At 48.0% G+C, this 23300-nt stretch overlaps 1 protein-coding gene across 5 annotated transcripts in view; it reads left to right on the top strand.

Moving 5' to 3' along the window:
• ZFHX3 (zinc finger homeobox 3) overlaps positions 1 to 23300 on the top strand; it is a 246900-nt gene that overhangs the window by 139974 nt on the left and 83626 nt on the right. For all 5 annotated transcript variants that reach the window (XR_014305965.1, XM_082712315.1, XM_082712317.1 and 2 more), the window contains one exon: positions 6602 to 6833. Coding sequence is in view for 4 of the 5 variants with exons in the window: in XM_082712315.1 (XP_082568441.1) it covers positions 6602 to 6833 (232 nt within the window). In the remaining variant the exon portion in view is untranslated. The remainder of the gene's footprint in view (positions 1 to 6601; positions 6834 to 23300) is intronic.

Genomic DNA, 23300 nt, shown 5'->3' with positions numbered 1-23300 from the left:
ATATATATTTAGGTTGACCTTCTGGAAGCTTTCCTAAGAATGTGACGTTAAGTTTGAAGCTGTAACACAACCAGTGATTAAAAAATTAACTGCCTCCATTCCCAGTCACTTCGCACCTGCAGCGATTTATTTTTTTAAGCATTCAAGGTGAATACCTAGGCATGGGGAATCTCATGTTCCAGAATGCCCCTGCGGTCAGCACCGTGTAGCGAGACAGCTGTGGACTTGGCATCAAGCCCTACCTTCCAGTCCTGTTTCTTCCATGCTCTGTGAGACCTTGAGGGGAGTCACATGACCTCTCTGAGTTGTGGGTTTCTCCAAGGACAGGAGCCAAAGGCTACCCACCTTATGGGGTGGGTTACAGGGAGAAGATCACAAGTCGCTGTGGATGTCTTCTCAGCGGTGAATGTTGTGAACGGGCACAGCACCCACTTAGACCTTCCTTAGTTCATCTTACCATGTGGGGGATTTGTTAACTAACTCGGGACCGTCATCTTCTTGTTACTTCTCACGGAAGGTGCTAGTGATTGTCAGAGTCCTTGCCCAGAGGGCAGAAGCTGGAGCCCCTGGCAGGCTGCGGTTCGTAGTTTCCCCTCCAGAGGCCCGATTTAACAGTGGCCGGCTCCATCCGGGACCTCCGTTTTATGGATCGGGGGACCCCTTCCACCTGCCCTTCCTTGCCTGGGTGCACTTCACGTGCCCATCAGCAGGTGCCTTGGGGCTCATTCTGCATGCCTGCTGTGGGGATTCTCTGCTCAACAGGAGGCAGCTGGTACCCCTAGGGCAGCCCCTTTGCTCTGTAGGGTGCCTGAGAGCCGCTTCACCCCACGCATCACAGAGCTTCCTTTGCCCAGGGAGCTGCGTTGCGCGCGTGGGAAAGTGTGTGAGGGTGGGTGAGGGTGTGTTTGTAGTAACAGGTGTTCCTCCCCTGAGGAAGCTTCATTATGTGTCCGGTGTGTTTTCATTTGTGAGTGTGTGTGTGTGTGTGTGTGTGTGTGTGTGTGTGTGAATGTACTTTGTCCATTTCTACTTTAAAGGGAAGGCTTTGACAAAACCTAATCAATATTTTGCATTCCATGCATGAAGAACCAGATGTTAGAAGTTTCTATCACTGGGGAGGAGGAAGGAGTGAGGCCCCGCCAGATTTACAGAAATCAATGTTCTCTGACAGAAGTTGGTTAGTTTTCCTGGGAAACAAGTAACAGGAACACATTTTTTTGATTTTCACGATGAATTATTTTTAACAAGAGCCCTCTTTTCCTCCCTTTGACTTCCAGTTGTTGGCCAGGGAGAACGAGCGCAACATATTAATGGGGTCGAATCCCACAAAGTAACGTGGGCTGGCTTCTCTGCTCTCCTTTATTTTTTAATTATTAATTTGCTTTTTGAGCTTGGATTTATGTGCCAGGCTCATTATCAGAGGTGCTTCTTAAAACAGTGAGGGCTTTCCCTTTCTGAGATCTTCTCCCCCCCCCCACCCCCACCCCCAGCATGCCAGACCCAGAAGTGAAGATGGGCGGCATTAGATGTTTCCATGTCCGAGTACTGCGGTGTCACCTTCCAGCGAAACCGAGATGGAATGAGCATTTTAAAAATACTTTAGCAAGGGGCGCCTGGGTGACTCCGTGGGTTAAAACCTCTGCCTTCGGCTCAGGTCATGATTCCAGGGTCCTGGGATCGAGCCCCACACTGGGCTCTCTCCTCACCAGGGAGCCTGCTTCCTCCTCTCTCTCTCTGCCTGCTTCTCTGCCTACTTGTGATCTCTGTCTGTCAAATAAATAAATAAAATCTTTAAAAAAAAAAAATACTCCAAGATCAGAAAGAGGTTTGGGACAAGGTCCCTGAGCAGCACAAGTGAGCCCACACTCCCTTGTTTTCGGTATAAAGTACTGGGTACCAGTGTGTGTAAGTCAAGTTCCGAATTGCTCACGATGAGGACAGTCTGTGACCTGCTGCCCGGTGGTAATTTGGAGAAGTTGGAGATGGTTGGGCTCTTCTTCTTCTATGAATGAGTCAAACTGGATACGTATTTCCTTCTTAGAGGTCAGTGTACTTTGCACCTTCAGAAAGTAAATCGTATTGCCAAGTGTGGAAGTCTTCTTTCCCTGGAAAGGACCACACGTTTGCCTTCATATCCCCCAGTGTTTTGCAAGTAGTTTTTTAAACCAGCCTGTGACATTGAGGAAAATCAAGGGACCCCTTGGGCAGGTTCAAGGGTCATAGGTCACTGGCCCCAGTGTGTTGGGGTAGACCTCAATTGCCACTATTCTTTAGCTAAGTCGATTTTTCTTTCTTGATTTATTAGTTGGTCATGCTTCTTCGTCATTATTAGTTTGTGGATAGATGGCAGTTTCTCTGGAGCAAGCCAGTGATTTTCACGGGTCTAGCTGGCATAGTCTGAACAAGGATTTTGAAGCCAAAGGGATGGCCTCCTCATATCCCCATGGCATGTCGTCCAAGCCACCAGTGTCACAGTCTTAATCATCTGCAGGTTAAGGCCCTGGGGTAGGGCGTAGGGCGTGTTCTGTGTGTGTGTGTTAGGACAGCATGTGACGTGTTGCAGACACTTAGAAAGGGATCAGAACCAAACCTTGCCCAGTGGGCATAGCAGCCAGTTTTCTTGGGGTCTGTGTGAGCCATGCACGCCTGACAGCATACTAGGGCACAGTTGAAGTTGTTGCTTTCCTTCCGTTTTTAAACTGTACACCCAGCCTGATCGAGGTAAGCAGCTAAGAATCTTGAATGCAGAGTAAAGAGAAGTGAAAAAAGTAAAGTAACTGGGTCCCCCTGCCCAAGGATGAGGGGGGGCTCCATGCTAGACAGAGAGAGGGTTGGAGAGTTGAGGATTTGTGTGGAAGAAAAATTTCCTGCCTGGCGAGCAGAGCAAGAACTCTGAAAGGAGGCAGCTCCTTTATTGAGTGTTCCCCTGGGACTTGTGCCTTGGTGGATTCTTCATATATTACAGTGAATTTAATTAAATACATGGGGATCCCAATTGAGGGTATTCTAATTAGCTGGGTCAGGAACAAATTATACTCTCTCCTTCTCCAAATGAAAACCTCTCCTCTCTTCTGCAGGGAAAGCATGTCCTAGGCTGACCTGTCCTGGTGGAGCCCTCACTGGTCTCTCCAGCCCCACCCCTCCTGCTGCTTCTGATGAGGCAGGTTCCAGGGGTGAAATCCTGGGGATAGAGTCAGTGCCACTTGGGAGGGAGAGGGTGTCTGTCCGGCAGGTTGGGGCATTGACCCGCTCAACACCCGGGAAATGACCAGATGGTGTGGAGAAGGTCCCTGTTTACTCCAGGTTGGACAGCTTGAGAAGGACTGAGTGAGTGAGAACTTGTAAAATTTGGTTAAGATCAGGATCTTTGACATGTGGGTAGACTCAGGTTGTGAGCCTAAGTTTGGGTTGGGGTATAATCTTTATGAGCAGGTGTTTCCTGACAACCCAGAAATAGTTTATTCTGGATTTTTTTCTCTTTCTTTCTTTCTTTTTTTTTTTTTTTTTTTAAGTGTATTAGAGAATGAGCCTGGAGTTCAAAAGCCAGCTGGGAATTTTGGTGCAAACCTCTAAGAGAAGACACTAAATATTCCCTAGACCAGGATCTGATCTGGGGGGAGGCCTTGGCTCTGTCCACCTCCTTTCCCTATACCGTTTGTGGCATGTGTCCACTTCCCTTCCAGAGTGGCTCTCAGATGGCGGACAGAAGAACTCTTCATGGCTCGAGAGATTGACACTGACAACCATGAGTTCAAGTGTAGGGTGGTTTTGGAACGTTTTCATCCTATATTTAAATCAGGAGTCCCCAGTATGATGTTCATGTCAATTCAGGATTTATATAGTTCTCTTACCCAAGAGCCCATGGATTTGAGGACAAAAGACATTTGACATTTCATCTCCCATCCAACTCTTCTTGGCCATGTTATCCTCTCTTCTGGCTCAGAGATTGGAAATTCCAGACATTTGGAAAGGAATCTTCATATCCCTATTAAAATTTTATGTTTAAGATTCAGTGCCTTATTGCAAGGAAATCCTGTCTCACAGGAAGGTAATGAGAATTTGGGGGTAAGGCTTTAGTGATTCCTGTTCTGATTTCATAGTTGATAGTATTGCCAAAATCCCTTGATAATACTTATTGCTTTGGATTCCATGGCTGTTTTCTCTCTTATCTTTTATTTCATCAGTTGTTGTTGAAACTCTAATAAATGTAATTCTTTTGGTCTCAGTGACCCAACACAATGGTATACATTTCCTTGTACGCGCTCTTGTAGAGTTTCCTGCTTCTTAATCCCAAGCCAAACCCTTGCTCCCGGGAATATCTTAGTCGACTTCTTGGCTTTTTAGGGGAGAACCTTGTGGAGAAGTCAGGGAGAATGAACATGGGGCAAGCTCATCCTTCTCCTTCAAATCTAGCCCACTACACCCTCCTCCTCCGCAGGGTTGGAGCCTTCAGAAAATAGGGCTTTGGTGTATTCCCTCCTCTTGAAATCCTCTGCAAGGACCCTTGTCTCAGACCAGGCAAACTGAGGATAAACCATTTTTTAAAAAATCAACTCAAATTTATTTCAGGAAAGGTAGCTTTTTATCACCAGTCATTGTAGTTGCCTTACCGGTTAACACTGAGCTCCCTGGTGCTTCAGTTCCCTTCCAGTTGTGAGGATGCTGTAGGAGGGCTGTTTCTGGTTGGGGTATCACATTGTTGCAAAGTTCTGCTTCTGAGTGTGTCACATCACCCATTTTGGGTAAAAGAAGGGATTATTCTCATGTTGGTGCCTGTGAAGCCCTTCACATTTTTACCTATACCTTGGCCTCAAAGCATGGGTTATTATGGACTGGTTTAGCCAGTCTACATGATTGAGAACCTGGGCCTCCCCCTCTGGCTCACCCACAGTGATTTTTCTGCAACACTCCATTGATGCATTCATTTTTCCTCTTCCAGTAAGGCTCAAATGTGCTTCTAGGATTTTCATAATTTTCCAGTGAACAAAATGTGTACCTGTGAGCACCTGAGCCTCAGAGCTGTGTCATTTGATAGGAAGTGCTGGTAGGGCCACTCGGTATTTTTGATATTGGGTGGAGTGCACGGCATTCTAACTGTTGCTCTGCCTTCTCCGGGTCTCAAATTATAGTCTGGACAAGAAGGCTTTCCAAGCAGGGTGAACAATAGTTTTCAAAGCATGGGCCCTGAATGGGACAAGTGCAGGTCAGAAAGAAGAACAACACAAATTATTTCCAAGGCACCTGCTGTGTCTTCTGTGTAGCTCCTGGGGCCCGGCTCCGGGGTCCGGGGATGTGGGTACAGAGAAAGAGGGTAATACCATAAACACAGAAGATACATGATGTGAGTTCCTTCCTTCACAACAGACCCTGGTTCTGTTCTCTCTCTCTCTCCCGCTAACAAGCTGGGTTACTTTGGATCATTGACTCAAGTTGTTTTGGGATTGTTTCCCCTGCTTTATATGCAGCCAATAGAAAAATACCCTCTTCTCCTAAAGTGGGTCATTTGTAAGGAAGGGATAGCCTTTCTGTACCAGGAGCACGTCACTTCCCCAGCAGTTAGTGAAACGGGCCCATAGCTTTCATCATATTCTCAGAGAGGCACAAGACGTTTGTGAATTTTGTCCTTGGATAATCTCTGAGTCTTCTCCTACACATGGAAGTCTGGGGTCCGCTGTTTCCGTGACCTCTCCTGTTCTTGCTCCCCCTCACTTTAATCCCGTGTCTGCCCTATTCTCTGCCAGTGGTGGGGCCTCCTGGTTCTGGAATCAGTACTGTGTCTACACAAACACAACGAAGAGTGTAATTTTGACCATCTGATGCACTAAGCCAAATGACCTTCAGATGTTGACAGGGAACCAGTCTGGAGAAGTTTATTTTTTTGTCATTTTTTTAATCCAAAGGAAAATCTAATTTTAGGTTCTCTTAATAGACTGTGCTTCTAAATATAAAAACTTGACCTGTCATTCCTGCGAAAAAGCCAGACAGCAGCTTTGGCTTTGTGTTAGTGACCTCGGATTCGGTACAGGGAGGGTGACCCTTTGGCGGCCCCCTAAAGCAGGGTGTGGCTAACTTTTTCGGGGAAGGGCCCGATAGTAACCGTTGGAGCTTCGTGGGCCATGTTGCCTCTGTCGCAGTGACCCCAGACTCTGGTGCTTTGAAAGCAGCCATCAAGACAACGCAGCTCCATGGCTGGGGCTGTGTTCTGTTGGAACTTTATTTACAGAAAGGCAGCAGGTTGGATTTGGCCTGTGGGCCGTTGTTTGCCAACCCCGATCTAAATAAAGCAGGACGCTCTGGAGTGTGAGAGGGGGATCCTTTGATTATCGTGCCAGGAAGACCTGGCTGACATGGGGAGGGTCTGATCCGACAGCGGCAGCGCTGTGAAAAGTCACAGGGAAGGGGATGTTCAGGGGAGATGGGAATGAGAGTCCACCGGCTGCTGGTCCTCGAAGAGCTGCTGGAGGAAGGTCCATCGGAGGAGACAGAACCACCCCTCCGAGGGGCCTCAGCACGGGGCTGCGGCCGGTCCGGAGTGCGTGCGTGGCGGTGGCGGGCTCCGAGTAGCTTATCCACAGCGTGTCCCTGTCCTCTGCCCTCACAGCACCTGCAGCAGCACGAGAGCGGAGTGGAGGGCGAGAGCTGCTACTACCACTGCGTCCTGTGCAACTATTCCACCAAGGCCAAGCTCAACCTCATCCAGCACGTGCGCTCCATGAAGCACCAGCGCAGCGAGAGCCTGCGGAAGCTGCAGCGGCTGCAGAAGGGTCTCCCGGAGGAGGACGAGGACCTGGGGCAGATCTTCACCATCCGCAGGTGCCCTTCCACCGAGCCAGGTGAGTGGTCTCGCGGGCCGGGAGGACCTCTCCAGGGGGCTGGCTGCTGCCGGCTCGCGTGTCTTGTCACCGACCTCCCGGGGGACCCTTGTGTTCTGCAGGGAACGTGGCAAGCATTCTTGTCTTTTTTGTTGTTGGTGTTAAGCTAAAGGAACTCAGCATCACTTTTCTTCAGGTGTCATGGGCCACTGCTCAGGGAGCCGGACACCTGGAGATGTTTTGTCTCCTGTCCCCAGATTCCTCCGGTTCTAGACTCCACATTCAGTTTGTTGCTTCAGAGGGTCATAAAGCAAAGGCATAATGATGTCTTGCTCCGTGGTAAGAGTGGGCGGTTTGTGGCCTCAAGTGCGGTGTGGAAGAATGAACTTCAGAGAGGATCCAAGCAGCGCTTGCTGTAAACGTTTTCACTGGGTCTGAGGGTGGTTCTGCGAGTCGGGGCCCCACGCCGCCTGCTTCTCCTCAAAGGGTTGGGACCTTCCGGGGGACCTTGCTGCTTTCTGCCCCCATTCCTGTCCTGTGCTCCTGTCTCAGACACCTCGGTCCAGTCCATGCCTCAGCTTACCGTAGCCGGTCTCTCGCGTCATCAACCTACCCTTGAGAGGTCACCGTTGACCTTGGATTTACCCAATCCAGTAGCCACCTGCCAGGCTGCCTTTTCCTCCTGTGGTCTCAGGAAGTTTCTGGAAGTATTGCAGTCTCATCCTGGGCTCCCAGCATGTGTTTCTCTTGTGTCCTCCTGCTTTTCATGAGCATCCTTCCATGCCTGTCCCTGGCTCATGGTCCCGCATTCTACCCTCCCCCTCACTCCCATGCTGACATCTGCTGGGCATTAGGCCCCGGCCCTTGGCTCCCGGCCTTTGAAAGCTTTGCTCTCCTGGCATTCCCACATGCACATCAAACGGCTCCCTGGATTTCTTGCTGGTGCCACGTCGTAGACTCTGAGCTCACAACTGTCCCCTGTCTTGGTGGCACGCCGTCACACCAGCTGGCCACACTGGAGACTCAGGGCCGTCCTTGATCTGCCCATCCCCCGCAGCACTCTTCGCCACTGAGCTGTAGTGGCCCAGTGGCGTTCTTAATCTTACTTTTACCAAATTTCACATTTTTGTAGTTTTTTTTTTTTTTAAGATTTTATTTATTTATTTGACAGAGAGAGATCTCAAGTAGGCAGAGAGGCAGGCAGAGAGAGAGGAGGAAGCAGGCTCCCTGCTGAGCAGAAAGCCTGATGCGGGACTCGATCCCAGGACCCTGAGATCATGACCTGAGCCGAAGGCAGCGGCTTAACCCACTGAGCCACCCAGGCGCCCCACATTTTTGTAGTTTTTAAGGGCAACAAGTTATGGAAACCTAATGAAAAAATGGCATGACCATCCCTCTCCCCCATCCCATTGCCCAGAGCAGTATCTTTCAACTTTCAGTTGTTTCTTTGGTTACTCTTATTACTTCCATATTTCTCAATGTGCTTCTACTACTGTTTCTTGATGTTTTTTATATTTCAGATATTCTCTGTTGGCTTCCTACTCCGAAAGATGACGATTTCACTAGTATACCATTCTACAAACCACACAGTCCTCCTCACACACACCCACAGACTGACACGCAGAAACCCCAAACTACACTCTCTCTCTCTCTCTCTCTCTCACACACACACACACACACACCCCATCTCTCTACCCCCTACACCACCCTCCCCAGCCCCCTGCATACCCAGTCTTCCCTCCCTCCATCTTCCATGATGATTAAATAATAATTTGGGGTTATATTAATATTCAGTGTTTTCGTTATTCTGACTCTATAAATATTAATCACAGCTGAGCCATGTAGAGTTTTATAATTTCATTTACCTTCTTGTACAACTTTTTATTTTCCCTGGTTTTCTAGGTACCTATGATTAATTCATGGCCCTCTGCCAGAGTAGACATTTCCTAATCTCCAAAAGCCCCGCCAGATCAGTTGCTCTCTGAGCTTCGTTCTCTCCTGGAGGTGTCCCTCCTGAGCCCTCGCAGACCCCTCAGAGTGCCCCGTGCCCTGCCCCTATCCCCCAGCTGTTCCTTTGCTCTTTTTCCCCCTTATAAATGAAATGACCAGATATCCTGAAGTGGGAGAATGTGTCCTCTCTGCCGGAGTAGCTGCGGTTTCATTATCACTGTGGAAAGGCCAGTCCTCCTGGCAGGCTGGGTGAATCACTTCTTTGGGAACCAGGATGATTTCTTGGGTACCAGGATAATTTTGGTCACCTCTGGGTCACTGCAAAACTGTCCTTTCCTGTATGTTTCTCAGATGCCTCTTCTGGTTAAAGTTCACACACCGTAATCTCCGGGGCTTCTGCTCTGCCTGGTGTGTGCACTCGGGAGCAAGGGACGAGGCCAGCACCCACAAGACCCATCTGTCCCCTCCTGCCATCTGGCTGTGGGGGTCCCTGTCCTCCACATTCTGGCCTGTGATCCTATCATTCCCATTATTTTGCTGTGAAGTCACTTTACAGGATTCTCCTTCCTCCATCCATGAGTGTAGACCTATTTATTTCGGGGTTTGTTTTTGTTGTTCTTGTTGTTTAATTTTTTTTTCCTTTTTCTTTCTGTTTTTGGGTGGGGGGGGCCAGCTCTGCACACGTCATTGTTTTAATCTTCCATTAAAAGCTGGTCCCTTTCGCCTTTCAATTCTTTCTTTCACTCTACTCAGAATTCCCTTTTTATTAATGAGGTGCCCCAAACTAAATAGTGTACAGCTGCCATTTCACCCGGGGTCTATGGACTGGAACAAACAGTTCCCTGTTTTATAATGTAATACTTCTATTTATGCAGTCCGCTCTGGAATTGCTTTCTTACACCATTGCCTTCTGGGTTTCTCTCATTTAATGCGTATTAGGAGTTATTTTTCCCCCTGAAGTGTATGAGCAACTTTAGTCTCGATGATAGACTTCCTTTCTGTATTTCAAAATCCTTTTGTATTGTCTTTGGCCTGAAGTCATGTTTTTGCTCTCCGCCCTCCTCCCTCCCCGCCCTGCACCCTCCTCCCACTCCCGCGCGGCTCCGTCCGTACTCCTCACTCCTGACAAAAGGACAAATTATTAGGTAATATTCACACTGACATTAAAAGGAACTGGGTGCCCTTTCAGAAACCCCTTTATGACAACTCATCTTAAATATATCCTCCCTCCCCCCAGGGATTGGCTTTTAACTTCTTGAAAGAATGTTTTTTAAGAAAAGGGACATTGTGGGGGCACCTGGGTGGCTCAGATGGTTAAGCATCTGCCTTTGACTCGGGTCATGATCTCAGGGTTCTGGGATCGAGCCTGCGTTGGGCTCCTGGCTCAGCGGAGAGCCTACTTCTCCCTCTCCCTCTGCATCTCCCCCTGCATGTGCTCTCTCTCTCTCTCAAATGAATAATTAAAATCTTTTTAAAAGAAAGGGGAAAAAAAGGGACATTGTAGACCTCTCAGAACGAAGACCCCGAAGGTCATCAGCTTCGAATTTATCAACAGAGACTTGATCCTATATTCCTGATTTTCTCTTCTCTCACATAAGGGTCAGGACATTAATCTTCAGCCGGAAACATCATTCATGTAGCGTGAGGAAGCCTCAGGGAGTCTGTGAGCACCTTTTGGGAACTCTGCTTGTTCTGACTGAGCTCCCTGTAACTGCTGTGCTGTCCTGGGTTTTCTGTACTGGCCTCCTGTCAACATCTCCTTAAAGGACGGTGGTCCGGTGGTCTGTCTTCCCTCCTTTCCTCTGCTGTCCACGCACCAGAAAGTTTTAGAGGAGAAATCCCTTTCTTTTCTTCTCTGAGCTCAGTCTCCTGTCCCCTTCTGCAGGTACCCAGACTTCCCTTTTTGTGGCTGGTGGAGAGAACTCTCGAAGAGTTTCTTCATTGTGGTGGACAAACGTAGCCTTTCAAATTTTACCTGTTCCCTTAAGTCAGTATGTTTTCTGGTCAGTCCAGCTCACCACATAGTCTGCCAACCCAGGTGAATTTGGAAATACAAAGAAGGAAACACTGAAGGTCTCCACTGCCACCACTTTGTTGTCCTGGTCAGGGTTCAGCTCTGTCATCCATCATGTAACCCCCCTCCGGAGAGGCCTCCTGGCCAGACGTAAACCATCTAGGTCCTGCCCTGCACCAAAGGGCCAAGTCTCTGTTGTTCGGAGGTGCGCTAGTAATTAGGCTACTGTCCCCCATGTGGTCCTGCCTGGGGTCAGGCTTTACCCTTAGGTCAGTGGGCAAGCCATGTCCTGTATCATATCATCTCTAACCCAGTGTGACAGTTTTGTGGTTACGCTTGTTGCCCTTACCTCCATACTAGACAAGCAGACAGACAGACAGACAGACAGACACACACACACACACAGTGGGCCTTCCCTTTTAAGAAATGACTTGGAAATACACAGCTCAGAGAAAGGGGAGTAACTTAAACAGGTGAGGTCTCCCCCCACCTCCCAGTCTCTCCTGGCCTGGTTTGGTTATTGACTTGAGTGTATGTTCTGCAAGACCAAATGATCTCTGGACTTTGTAGGGATTTGGTCTTTTCATGCTTACAACCAGGTAGAGGTAGAGAAAGCCCATTGCTATATGCTGACACACTGGGTTATGTCTCTCAGTTGCTGGCACTGGCTGTTTACTTCGCCTTAGTTGACCAGAAGCTCCTGAAAGATGGAAAGCTCTCGTAGGTGGGTCATGTGTAGGATCAGCTTCCCTCTTTGCTTATTAAAAAGGCATTTCTGGCTCCCGGGCGAAACTGTAGTTAATTTCACTCTATCAATGCCCTGAGCTTGGAGGAGACAAGAGGCCCTTTGTAGTCCTCCTGTCTGCCTGCCTTCTCTTCCTCCTCTTTTTTTTTTTTTTTTCCTATCTTACCCTTGCCTTCACTACTTTTTCTTTCATATAGTCCTAGATATCCAAACTTCTTCGCACAGATAAAATCGAACGGTTCTTGATCGCGTCCCAACTGCATTGAAGACTTTGTGTGAGTTGGGAGACACTCCTGACGTCTCTCATCTCTTTGTGTGGATTCCCCGGTCCATACGCCAGCCCAGGCATCTGAGGCAATCAGAGGATGACTCAGTTTACAGAGGTAACAACTGTTTGGAGTCTAAGAGCATATTTTGTTTGGAGTGGAAGCTGGCATCCCCCTTTACTGACACATCTTTGGCGCTCGAGGTAGTGAATTCCTCGGGTCGGGAGGTAGGGGCCCGCCGAGTAATGATGTGGATTCAGTGACGACCCGTACTGAAGCACTCACTGGGTTTGCTTGATGGGTTATTTTTTCAAACCAACTTTCAGGGAGTTTTGCTGAACTCCTGCAGCTTGAGAGAATAAGAAAATGTTCTCTCTTCAGCTTTCTTATTTTGTTCTGTTTTTATTTTTCAGAATTGGCATAAGGCTGCCCTTCATACAAAATATGAAGTACATCTTTTTTTTTTTTATAAGTAGCTGAATTATATGCAATTTCAGTGTAATTTTTCGCATAGCACTGACATTTGCTGTAGCCACGTCCAAAATTCTGAGGCATTGTTTTTGTAAACCAAATAGCAGCGTTCTTTGTTTCTTCCTTTTACTACATCTTATTCATGGGACTTGGGGAAGGCATAGGGACAGCATATTTCTAACTAAAGACATTGCATGTAAAAGCACATCAAACACATTGGAGTGAGTGAAATTTAAAGCACTCATGGAGGAGTGCAGGAAATGTGACTTTATCTGTCTTAAATACATTCCCTGATAAGGACTATATGGACAATAGGATTGTAAACTTCAGTGTGCTTTTGGGAAACAACGCACAGATGAAGAGAGATCACTACAGATCCCCACGAAAGAGAGTATGCTGTCGTTAAAGGGAAAAATGGAGTTTATGGAATAACGTGATTGGGTTCTGTTGGTTTGATTACTTCGATTCTGTTTTTGAAAAGTATTTTTCTTAAAGCTTTTAAAGCTTTAAAATAACCAAAAGTTTATAATTGAGGTCTGAGGCTGCTTCCTGGGTGGAATCTGCTTACGTGGAGTCTGATAGAGCATCAGGCACATGGCAGGACTCACATTTCCCTGGTGCTTGTAGATAGAGACACCCGTGCAGTTGCTAACAGTACAGCAAGGAGTGAGTCGTGGTTGTCTTTTGTTCATGGAGATGGTTTGATATTTGTCACTGGAAAGCGTCCATAGTTTGATTACTGTCTGATTCTCTCGCATTTTGCATCTACATGGAGAGGACAGGAGTAGTTCTTAGGGTGTACACTGTCTTGTTTTTCTGTTGGAACAGAGTTCCTGATTTGCCTTAATTAGTCCTCTAACAATCTACAAAGGTCAGCGCCATTTGCCTGTTCATTTACATTTGTAATTGTGATGGCTTCTGATTACATATTCCTTGTCTTAGTCCTTCCTCTAAGTATATGCTAGTGTGTCCTCCCCACCCCTTCCCCCAAGCCCCCCCCCCCCCAAACCCGCCAGACCAGTGTGGAAGCCGAGGATCTGACTCGAGACAAGAAACCTTTGTGGTGATGGCCCAGCCTGCTTTCGAACTTCAGCGTCTGCTATGGAAAGGCATCTTCGAGAGGCTGTTGCTTCCAAGTTAGAAATATAATGAATTCCGAGTCAGGGAAATTACATTGATACCAGGCAAGAAATCTGAGAGCCATTATCTAGGAGCCTTCTTGAACTGGGTAATTAAGGGCAATTAAACTTTTCTGTTTGCTCTCTGCAAAATATGCTAATGATCTGGTCTTTTGGAAGGTGGACACGTGCAAAGCACAGTTTCACTGCTGTCCTGTGCTCCTGCTCTGGAAGGGTCTCTCCAAAGAGGATGGGACATCACCATAGTCGTCACTTGGGCAGTGGGTCTGGAGTCTCTGACCTCCTATGTAATCTGTTTCCTCTCTGTGTTCTCCAAGAGACACCAACATTCACACCAAGACATTGACCTTTTAGAAATTATTCAAAACCTGGCTGCAGTAGGCCACATTCAGTGATTCTTAATCATTCTCCCTTTCATATTCTGGATTGGGTATTCACTAGTTGATTTCTTTTTATGGAATGATCAGAGCTGCTAGGGATTTGTTCGTTTGTTTTATTTCAGTAGATAACACTGGAGCATACATTGCCCTGTACAGGGGCTGTCCATATGGCTACACACTGCTGAGCCAGTTAGCCTTGCTCCTGGTTGGTGGCTCTCGGTTGTCCTCCATCCTGTCCTCTTGGGTAGGTAGTAGTGTGCGCCCTTATGGCCACCCAGTACGGCCCACTCTGAGAGGCAGCAACATCACGGCCACATCCTGGGTGCTGCAAAAAAAAAAAAGAAAGAAAGAAAGAAAGAAAGAAAAGGAAGGAAGGAAGGAAGGAAGGAAGGAAGGAAGGAAGAAAGAGAAAAGGCACTTGCTGGTGGTTATTGGAGTTAGGAGAGAGTACCTGTGTGTGTGCATTTGGAGATCAGCATTGGCCAGTGCCCTTTTGAAGGACATGCCAAAGAGCCTGAAAACACAGGAACCAACCCCTCACAGGGGAGACTTAGAATGACATATCACACCAAGTGTTACTTTAGTGAAAGCTTTATGCCAACTCACCTCTGAAAAGGGGTATCCAAGGAACTTGAAAGTGTACACCTTGTCCTTTAGGTGAACATGGATGGTTAGCCAGTGGGTGGGTGTTTTTGCTGGGTTGGGGGCTGGGGATCTGTGCCTGGATTTCATTTGAGGGGAGGGGTCTTGCAATGACCACTGTCTCAGGAACCAGCAGCCCTGTCCTGTGTGCAGAACCCTCATCCCAGCCTCTGCCTTTCATACCTCTTGGGTCGCCCCAATATATTTTTCAAGTCTAATAATGACTTGTATTTGTTTTGCCTTTAGAAATGTGCAAAAAAATCCATTTCTTGAGCTACTTAGGTTCTATATTAAACTTGTTCCTGACCTTGGTTGGGGGCCAGAGAGGAAAATAGAACATGCATCCCTTTGCTTACAGAAATAGCTCAAAGGCTTCTCAGACTTAGAGATGTTAAGGAACCCCCTTCAAACTGTGACCCAATTATGAGAATTATAGCCACATATGCTTTTTTTTTTTTTAAACACTGACTAGAAGTGAAAAAGTTTTATGTCCTTCCAAATCAGTGTAAGCACTGCCCATAGTTCCCTGTTTGTGGGGTCTCTGGGTCCCTTGAGAGCAGCAAGGGAACTTCTCCAGATACGTTTCCTGCTTGTCCAATATGGCAGCTATGGCCACCTGGGGCTGTTTAGGCTTACATTAATTGAAGTCGAATAAAAAACTTAAAATTCAGTTTCTCTGTCATACCAGCCAGATTTCAAGTGCTTAATGTGGCTCATGGTTACCTTGGTGGACAGTACAGATTTATAGAATAGTTGAGAAATTTCTTTTGAACAGTGCTGGGAACCTCCCTGGGATCCCCCAGATTTCAGGCAGGCCCAGGCTGGCTTTGAGCTGCATTTTCTAGAACGTTCTTTGGCTTCCGTTTTAAAGAACGTGGTGCCCATCGGCTACCTGCATTCTGCCAGCCTGAATGGGCATATTCTTTATTGCTTTTCCGTCTCTCTCTCTCTCTCTGCTTCCTTTTCCCAGTATGGGAGCAGTATGTTTCACAGAGGCATCTAAGCCTCTTAGCAGGGCTGAGGGAGTTTGACTGGGCTTTCTAAAGCTGTGTCTTTCAGAGTGCATGTTGAAGGGCTTTTTATAGTCTGTACCTCAAGACTGTCTTGAGACCTTTGGTGTATTATGTTAACAAAAGGAACTATTGATTGCTTTTAAAAGATCCTTGACCTTTGCTCCAATTAGAATATTAAAAATTGGACAGTGTGTGATTTTTCTTGGAACAGACCTGTTGTTTTAACTTAAAATTTTATCCCACACTGTCATCTTCTCATGAAGTCAAAAAAAGAATCTGTGCTCTTTTCTTCCACTGTTTTCATTGGTTTAAAATCCTAAGCTTAGGACAGAGTTTTTCCTTCTGGACTGCCCTCGTCTGCTTCAGGCTGCCGCAACAAAATACCACGGACTGAGTGGCTTCACTAAGAGAAATTTATTTTCTTGAAGTTCCGGAGGCTGGAAGTCCAAGATCTAGTTATTGGCAGGTTTGGTTCCCCCCGAGGCCTCTGTCCTCAGCTTGTAGGCAGCCGCCTCCTGTTCTCACATGGCCTTTCCTCCACGTGCCTCGCCCTGGTGTCTGTGTGTCTTGTAGGGACACCAGTTGGACTGGTTCAGGGCCCCCCCGAACAGCCTTCTTTGACTTGATCACCATTGCAAAGGCCCTCACTGCAAAGACACTCCGATCTGAGCAACTAGGGGGCTAAGGGTTCAACATAAGTATTTTGGGGGAGGACACAGCTCAGTCTGTCCCTTGGGCTTTCTGAGGACATCCAAAGCCTGTTTCATGTTCCTTTTTCCATGGTCGTTTTCGATGTGGAGAGAGGGTGGGAGTGGAGGTGGATGTGGGGGTGAAGGGAAGTCGGAGAAACGCTGGACGTCAGGCCCCGCCAGCAACCCCACAGCTTCCAGCCTCCATCCTCGCTGAGGCCCCTGGCACGTGAAGAAACAGAGCCAGCTCCTCGCAAGGGGACACCAGAGGGAAGCAGAGGTGCTAGAGGAGACTTGTCCGGTCTGGGGGAAGCTCAGAGCATGGTACCCACTGCGGCTGAGTCCTGACACAGCCTCCAGTCAGACCTCCTCCTGGGAGGGAGGACGCCGGGGAGCCCCCAGTCAGTCTTGTGCAGCGATATTCTCGTGCCTGGGAAACCTGACAGTCTCAGCAGCAACAGAACTCGCCCTTGTGGGGCGCTCCAGCAAGCTGCTTGTGTGGAAGGTTGGTGCGGGAGGGATTTACAGCCACAGCGACTCCTTACTGTTGCCCCCTGGTGCTTTCAGGGGCAAGCAGAACTCAAGGGATTTGTGGATACTGTTGCCCTGGTACTTTTTTTTGTTTTGTTTTGTTTTGTTTTGTTTTGTTTTGCTCTTGTTGGGGTAAACGTCCCCGGGGCCTTGCCATATTCTCTGACCTGTAGAGCAGACAATTCTGTATGGTGTGAATTGGTTGGGCTTCCATCCAAAGGATTTGGAATGCTGGAAGTACCTGAAGGGCTCATTATTCTTTGCTTTTACCTTACTCCACATTAAGTACTCCATGCTTGACATTATATAATGATCCCAGTGCAGAGGTTTTCACCCTTAATCACTTTCATTCAGGGCCTGTCCCCATTTGTCCGCAGGGTGGGCACATCCTCATTCCCAGTTCTGATCTTTGCAAATGTGAACCAGGGATGCAGGCTTCAAAGCCAGCCTCCGGAAGGGCCTTCCTTTCCTGCCGCGGTATAAAGCAGCAGCTGTTCACAGCCAAGTGTGGCTATCTCGAGTCTCTAGGGGCCCCGTGTTCTGGGCTGTCTGTGCTCAGTGCCTCCCGTGACTAGTGACTGCCATGTTGGACACTGCAGAGAGCAGACACTTCTTTCCCTGCAGAAAGTTTTCATGGACAGCGTGGCTCCAGACAGCAGCTAAGCTGGGAGTCGGAGCCGAGGCGCAGGGTAATGCTCTGCCCGCTATGTCTTCCCTCCTTGCTGTGGGTTGACTGACTCATCCAAGGAATAAGTCGAGCGCTTTGCCCCAGGGACAGGGTTTCTCATACCTAGAAAGGAATGTGGTCCATTGCTTGATTCTCAGTGTATAAATGAAGAAACCCATTAAGACTGAGGTGAGAAAAGGGGCAACAGTTCTTTGTGACTCTGCATTCATTGGAGTGCAAGCCTGGGTCTCCTCGGATGCTTGGCCCTGATTTATGTGCTTTTCCTAACTTTCAGAGTCCTTTGTGCTTTTCTTGTGTGAGTCAGCTCCCAAAGCATTGAGAAACCCCGAGGAGTGGAGAGGGCAGCTTGGATCCTGGCAGCTGGGGCAGGGGTCTTTGCTCGAGTGGTTCCAGCCTGACACCAGTACAGGAGCCTTGTGAGGCCCTGATGTGAGGAGGAGGTGGCCCCGCCCTTGGCCACGCAGACCTGTGTCCACCCTGGGCATTTTTATGGTCATAACTGGGATTTTGCAATAGACATTAGCTGGAATTTGGCTTGGTGGGTCTTGAATGATTAACAAAACAACAGCAAAGGCTATGTTGGCAGTAAAACTCAGAACAGAATACAAAACTGGGCCACGGTTCTTGAAAAAGGGTGGGAAAGGAAAGGTATGAGAGGGATGGGCAAGTGCGGAAGACTCGGGGAATGAAGAGGCAAGGATAAGGCACAGATGGGGAAAAAACAAGATTTGACCTTTCTTGGTTTTAGAGAAGAACTACAGCTGGTGAAAAGGGGACTGATTTGAGTCCAGAAGTGGGGTTCGTTTGCCCTGCAAATAGGGACGTGTCCTTAGTATGGCCAGGCACCTCTCTAGGCTCTGGGGCGTCTGCCAGCAGGATGATAGTGTAGAGGCTGACTTCTCCCTCTCATCGAGGAGGAGGGTAGGGTACGGGAGAAAGACAGACACCAAATAAATAAATTCAGAATGTCAGGTATACAAGATGCAGGGCCAAGTGAGACAGTGGAGTTGTCTTATAGAAGGTACCCCGGAAGAAGTCTCTCTGGGGAGGTCACGTTGGAGCTGCGTGGGAGGATACAAGTGAGAGTGGTCCTGGCAGGGGCCCAGCAAGCACAGAGCCCCTCGGCTGGGGTGGCTGGGGTCGGAGCAGGGGGGCGGGCAGAGGGCTGGCTGCGAGGCCGAGGGCTGGGAGCTGCCGTTTGGGCAGCCCGATCCCTTGGGCCCTGGCGGGGTGTGGGGATTTGAAGTCTGCTCGCATCAACATGGGGAGTCCTTGGCAAGGTCTGAGCAAGGGGGAGGTGACGGTGTAACCGTCACTAGTCAGGTTGCTGTGGAGATCTGTGTGTCCGCCATAGTTCAGAAGGGAGTCGTGTCACCCTCCCCGTCACCCCGCCGGGCTGAGAGGAGAGGGGTGACTGCAAGTAGAAAGGGTTCCACTGACCCTGAACGTTCAGAGGCTGCTCCTGCGACTCAGCCGAGCACTTTGGAATCCTCTGCTTTGGCCCAGGGGTCAGCAGCTTTTTTCTCCAAAAACAAAATCCTTAACTGGTGACTCATCGCCTAAGTGTGAAGCACAGGAAAGACGTCCTTTTGACTTGAGGATGCGTTGTCTCTACTACAATGTAAACACCACGCACAAGAATGAGACACTGTCTCTGGGCAGGGTAGGTGTGAGGATGACCAAGGCACAACGTTTCATCTCTTCCCCTCCACCTTCTTTCTGATGGGCGTGTGCCGTGCCACAGAACTTGGTGTATAAGATTGCGATGTGCGTTTCTAGAACAAGAATTTCATTTCACTGCCTGCTACTGTAATCCAAAAAGGGCTCAGTGCCCCAGCACCTTTGTTCTCTTAGTGTCCCCGCTGCTGCGTGCCCAGAGGTCATTATCCCACTCTGGAAGGGCCAGTGACCCGGCTCTGATGTGCGTGTCTAGCCAGCCTTTGACAGACAGGCCTGATCTAATTCCGCAGCCATTTTATTCTCCACGGACATGTGCCCCGACCCCAGGCGGATCTGAAGGCTTCCTTAGAACACATAAGACCTCGGAGATTTGTGCCATACTGTACTGTTTTCTCTGGGCTTTGCTTTAATCAGGAATGTAGACTGGTTGTGTGTGTGTGTGTGTGTGTGTGTGTGTGTTTCCAGTACATGGTATGCAGACACAGGGCTTTGGGTCCTTTTGTAAGACAAGTTTTACATGGCTAATTGGGAAATAGTGACTCTTTTTTAGTAACTGTTTTAGGGTCCCTCTCCTCCTTGGGATTGTCAGACTTATGTTGAAAGACCCCTGGAGGGAAGGATGTTGGTATATATCACGGATATTTGGAAAGAATTTTTTAGCCACACCTGGCTGCCGTGTGTGAGGACAAATTTAATTTATTTTAAAAATCTGGCCACAGGCAACCTTTTCTGTTTGTTTCTTTGTGTGTGTGGGGGGGGGTGGGGAGTGGCTGGGAAGAGCAGCAGCAACCCCTGGTTTGCATTTGTTTTCTTCCAGATTTGACCAGCCAGCAGAAGAGAGATTATCTCTAAAGGATATGAAAGGTTTAATCATTTTAATTTTGTTTTTATTAAAGTTTATCATAACTTTTTTCTTTCCCCGACGTGCCCGGGTAGAACAGAAGGGAGAGAAGAGGAGGTAACATAAATACACACAAACCCTCAAGTATTTGGTTAATAAAACTCTAATGGGCGGCACCACGTGGGGAGGAAGTGGCTGGAAGGCTGGGGAGGACAGCAGGCTGACCAGGGCGTGCTGTGACAACACCGTAATGTGGCTGGCAGCTCAGAAGCTCCCCGTCCACCTCCAGCACATGCTTACTGCGGGGAGCTCAGGGCTTTCATTAAACAGAGAGCAAGCGCCCACTATTGTTTTATTCTCCTTTCGTTCTCAAGTGCCCGGATCCCTAAGCCCTTTCTAGCTGAAGAAGTCTAAATTCACAGAGGACTAGAGAGTTTGCTTCTGTCGGACTCCTCTAAGCCCTTCCCATAACAATGAAATATCCGCACCCAGATCATCTGAAGACTTGCTTTCGGTCCAAACCTCTGACGTGTTTTATGAAACATCCGTAGTCTTGACTTTCTGAGTAGGAAACTGTCCCATAAATTATGGCACAACAGCATACGTAGGATCCTAGTTTTGCAGGCTTCCCGGCTCATTTTACCTTTCGGGCAGTCAAGTAGGCTTGTTTCAAAGTGGATGCATTGGTCTGGCATCACCTGGGTGTGGACTGGAGGCACCACGGGCCCAGCACCATCTTCCCGTCCTCCGTGGCTCTGAAACTCGGCAGGAGCACGAGTGTTTGGAATCCTGGTGCCGAGACCCGCCAGGCCACGGCATCCCCTGAGAATGATGAAATCGCATTTGCCGTTCTGTTCTCACGAAGGCTGGAAGCTTGACTCGCACACTTCAGCCATTTTTCTAAGCAGCAGGATTAAAGCATTGTCATCTCGTTAAACCTGACTTAAGCAGGTAGTGCACTGAGCCCTAATATATACCAGTCTTGAAGTTTGGTCTGAGTTGGGCTTTTCAGTACTTTGCTGTTTTTTATGGGGGAAGTGGTTTGTTCATCAGCAGAGAAGCAGCTTTTTGTAGGGACAGCATCTCTGACTCCAGATCCTTGAACCAAGTAGAAACTGCATTGGGGGCTTCAGCCCAGCTGCTGGGGGAGCATCCTGGCCCCTGGCAGGGGGGGGCATCAGTCGTGTGGGCCATCAAAGTTCCCTTGGGGTCTGGAGACCCACCCGGCTTCTGGGCTATGCCTGTCAGTGCTCGGGTTTCCATGAGGAGCCGTACTGGGTGGAAGGCTTCCCTGCAGGGCGGTGTTCAGACCCAGCTAGGTTTCTCCTCTCAGAGACCCAGAGCCCAGACGCCGTTCCAGGCTTACAGGCATCTGCCACGCCCAGCTGGCCGTGTTCCAGATGGAAGACTGTGCCAAGCAGTCTAGCAGCCTGCAACTTTGGAATTCTTTTATGGGAGTTACTTGAACCAGTAGAGGGGCAGCTTTCTTGGTCACTCTCAGCTGGAGTTACAGGAACAGTAGAAATGAATAAATGCCCGTATCATTCCCTGCGGGCTTCTTGACTCAGGCTTGTTATCCACAGGTTAGGCAACGCTCAGTGCCAGTGTCCTGTGCCGGACTTCTGTCCCAGGTTGATCACAGAACATCTGGTTTGTACAGGAGGGCTTGGTCCTGTAGTTTTTGAAGTTATATAGACTATGAAGATAGTAGAAGGGGGGGGGGGACAAACAGACAAAAATACTATTTTATCATAGCCTTCAGCTGTGACTTAGACACTCCGACAGTTGGATTAAAATGAATTAGAATTTTCATTTTCTTTGACAAAACTGACTCGAGAGGAGGGCAGTCAGGTGCAGGTGTGAAGCTCCCCTCCCCCACCCCACCCCCCCCACCCCGCGGGATCAGTAGGGACCCACCTTCCTTTGGTCTCCCCAGGCAGCCTTGGGTGGCTCCAGCCTGCTCTGTAAAGAGCTTGCCGCAAAGCCACACCCACTTGCTTCCTTTTCCATCTCATTGGCTGGAACTTGGTCACATGAATCTTGTGGTCCAGTAGAGATGCCGTTCTTAACCAAGGGGTACTGCTGTCCCGGATAGAATGAGTGTTCTGTTCACGAGGAGGAGCAGTTATTACGAAGGCAATTAGGAATCTCTGCCATGCATCTTTTAAAGGATAAGGAGGGGATTAAGTCAACTGTTATGGTTATGTGGTGGAAATCTAGATAGCCATTAGGGATGTTCTTGATTATTATTTAAGAATATAGAAGAAGCTCAATAGATATGGACGCAAGACACAAAAGCCGGTGTAATCGGCCTAGTTTCCTTTAAAACATATATATTGAGATGATTATAGGTGATTTTTATTTCCTTCATACCTTTTTTTTTTTTATTTTCAAGATTATCAACAATAGGCATTTACTGTTTTTGTGATGGGGGGGGATGGCAAACTTTAAGTGTAAGCCATAGAGAACTTGGTAATTACTACCTCATATTTGAAATATACTTGATGGAAAAAATAAAATGAGTAATAAAGGGGAAATCTATAAACATGTAATGATAATGGGAGGATGATGAGTAACCGTAGTGCTGTGGACTCATCAAGAACAAATCCCATCATACTAATAAGATGAAATGAAATAATGTACGCGAATTCTCATTGAAAAGGGAAGTTGTATTGTACAAAGGCAAACTTACATTCTGGGGACTCTAAATGTACTTCGGAAACATTCACCCCTTTCTCTAAGCAATTGTTTTTCAAGGTTACTCAGTGCTAACTCTTTCCCCCATTCTTGCACTGGCAGCTCTGGGATATATGGAGCTTTGCAGCTGTTTCTCATGCACCTGTTAGTTGTAAACGCTAGTTTCTCTGAGAGATTATAAAAGAGTAGAAGAAATGATCGCTGCCTAGGATCTTTTGGGGGGATATGAGACACACACATACGAGTAACGGTTCAGGACGACCCACTGTATTTACCGTCTATTAGGGGGGACGATAAATATCCTGGACTTCCCAAGGTGTGAGGAATTCTTGAGCTGAATGACTGGGGAAGCTCCAAGGAGCAGGCTAATCTGTTACAGGCAGAATGGATGGGTAGGAGCAGGCGGAGGAAGAGGACACAGGGCTGTGGGAGGAAGTTCAGGAGTTTGGATGAGGAGTTCAGGGGCTGGTGAGCAGGTCATTCTAGCTAGAAAGAGGATGTTGAGCCAGGATCAACAATTGCAGTCACATTTTCTTCCATCTTTTGTGTCTAGCTTCCTCTGTTTTCCCCTCCACCACACAATCTGCTCTTTTGAAAGACAAATAGGATTACAAGTGTGAGTATCATAGATTTATTAAAAACAAACACATGAAAACTCCTCTGTTTCCCATAATCTAATCAAATTCAGAGCCTAAAGAGAAATTTTCACATGTGTTAAACCTTTACCTGTATTGAACCCTGA

Source organism: Mustela nivalis, assembly GCF_964662115.1.
Source record: "Mustela nivalis genome assembly, chromosome: 18".
Lineage (NCBI taxonomy): Eukaryota > Metazoa > Chordata > Mammalia > Carnivora > Mustelidae > Mustela > Mustela nivalis.
Note: the sequence above shows the minus strand (reverse complement) of the source record. Positions and strands in the feature narration are given on the sequence as shown.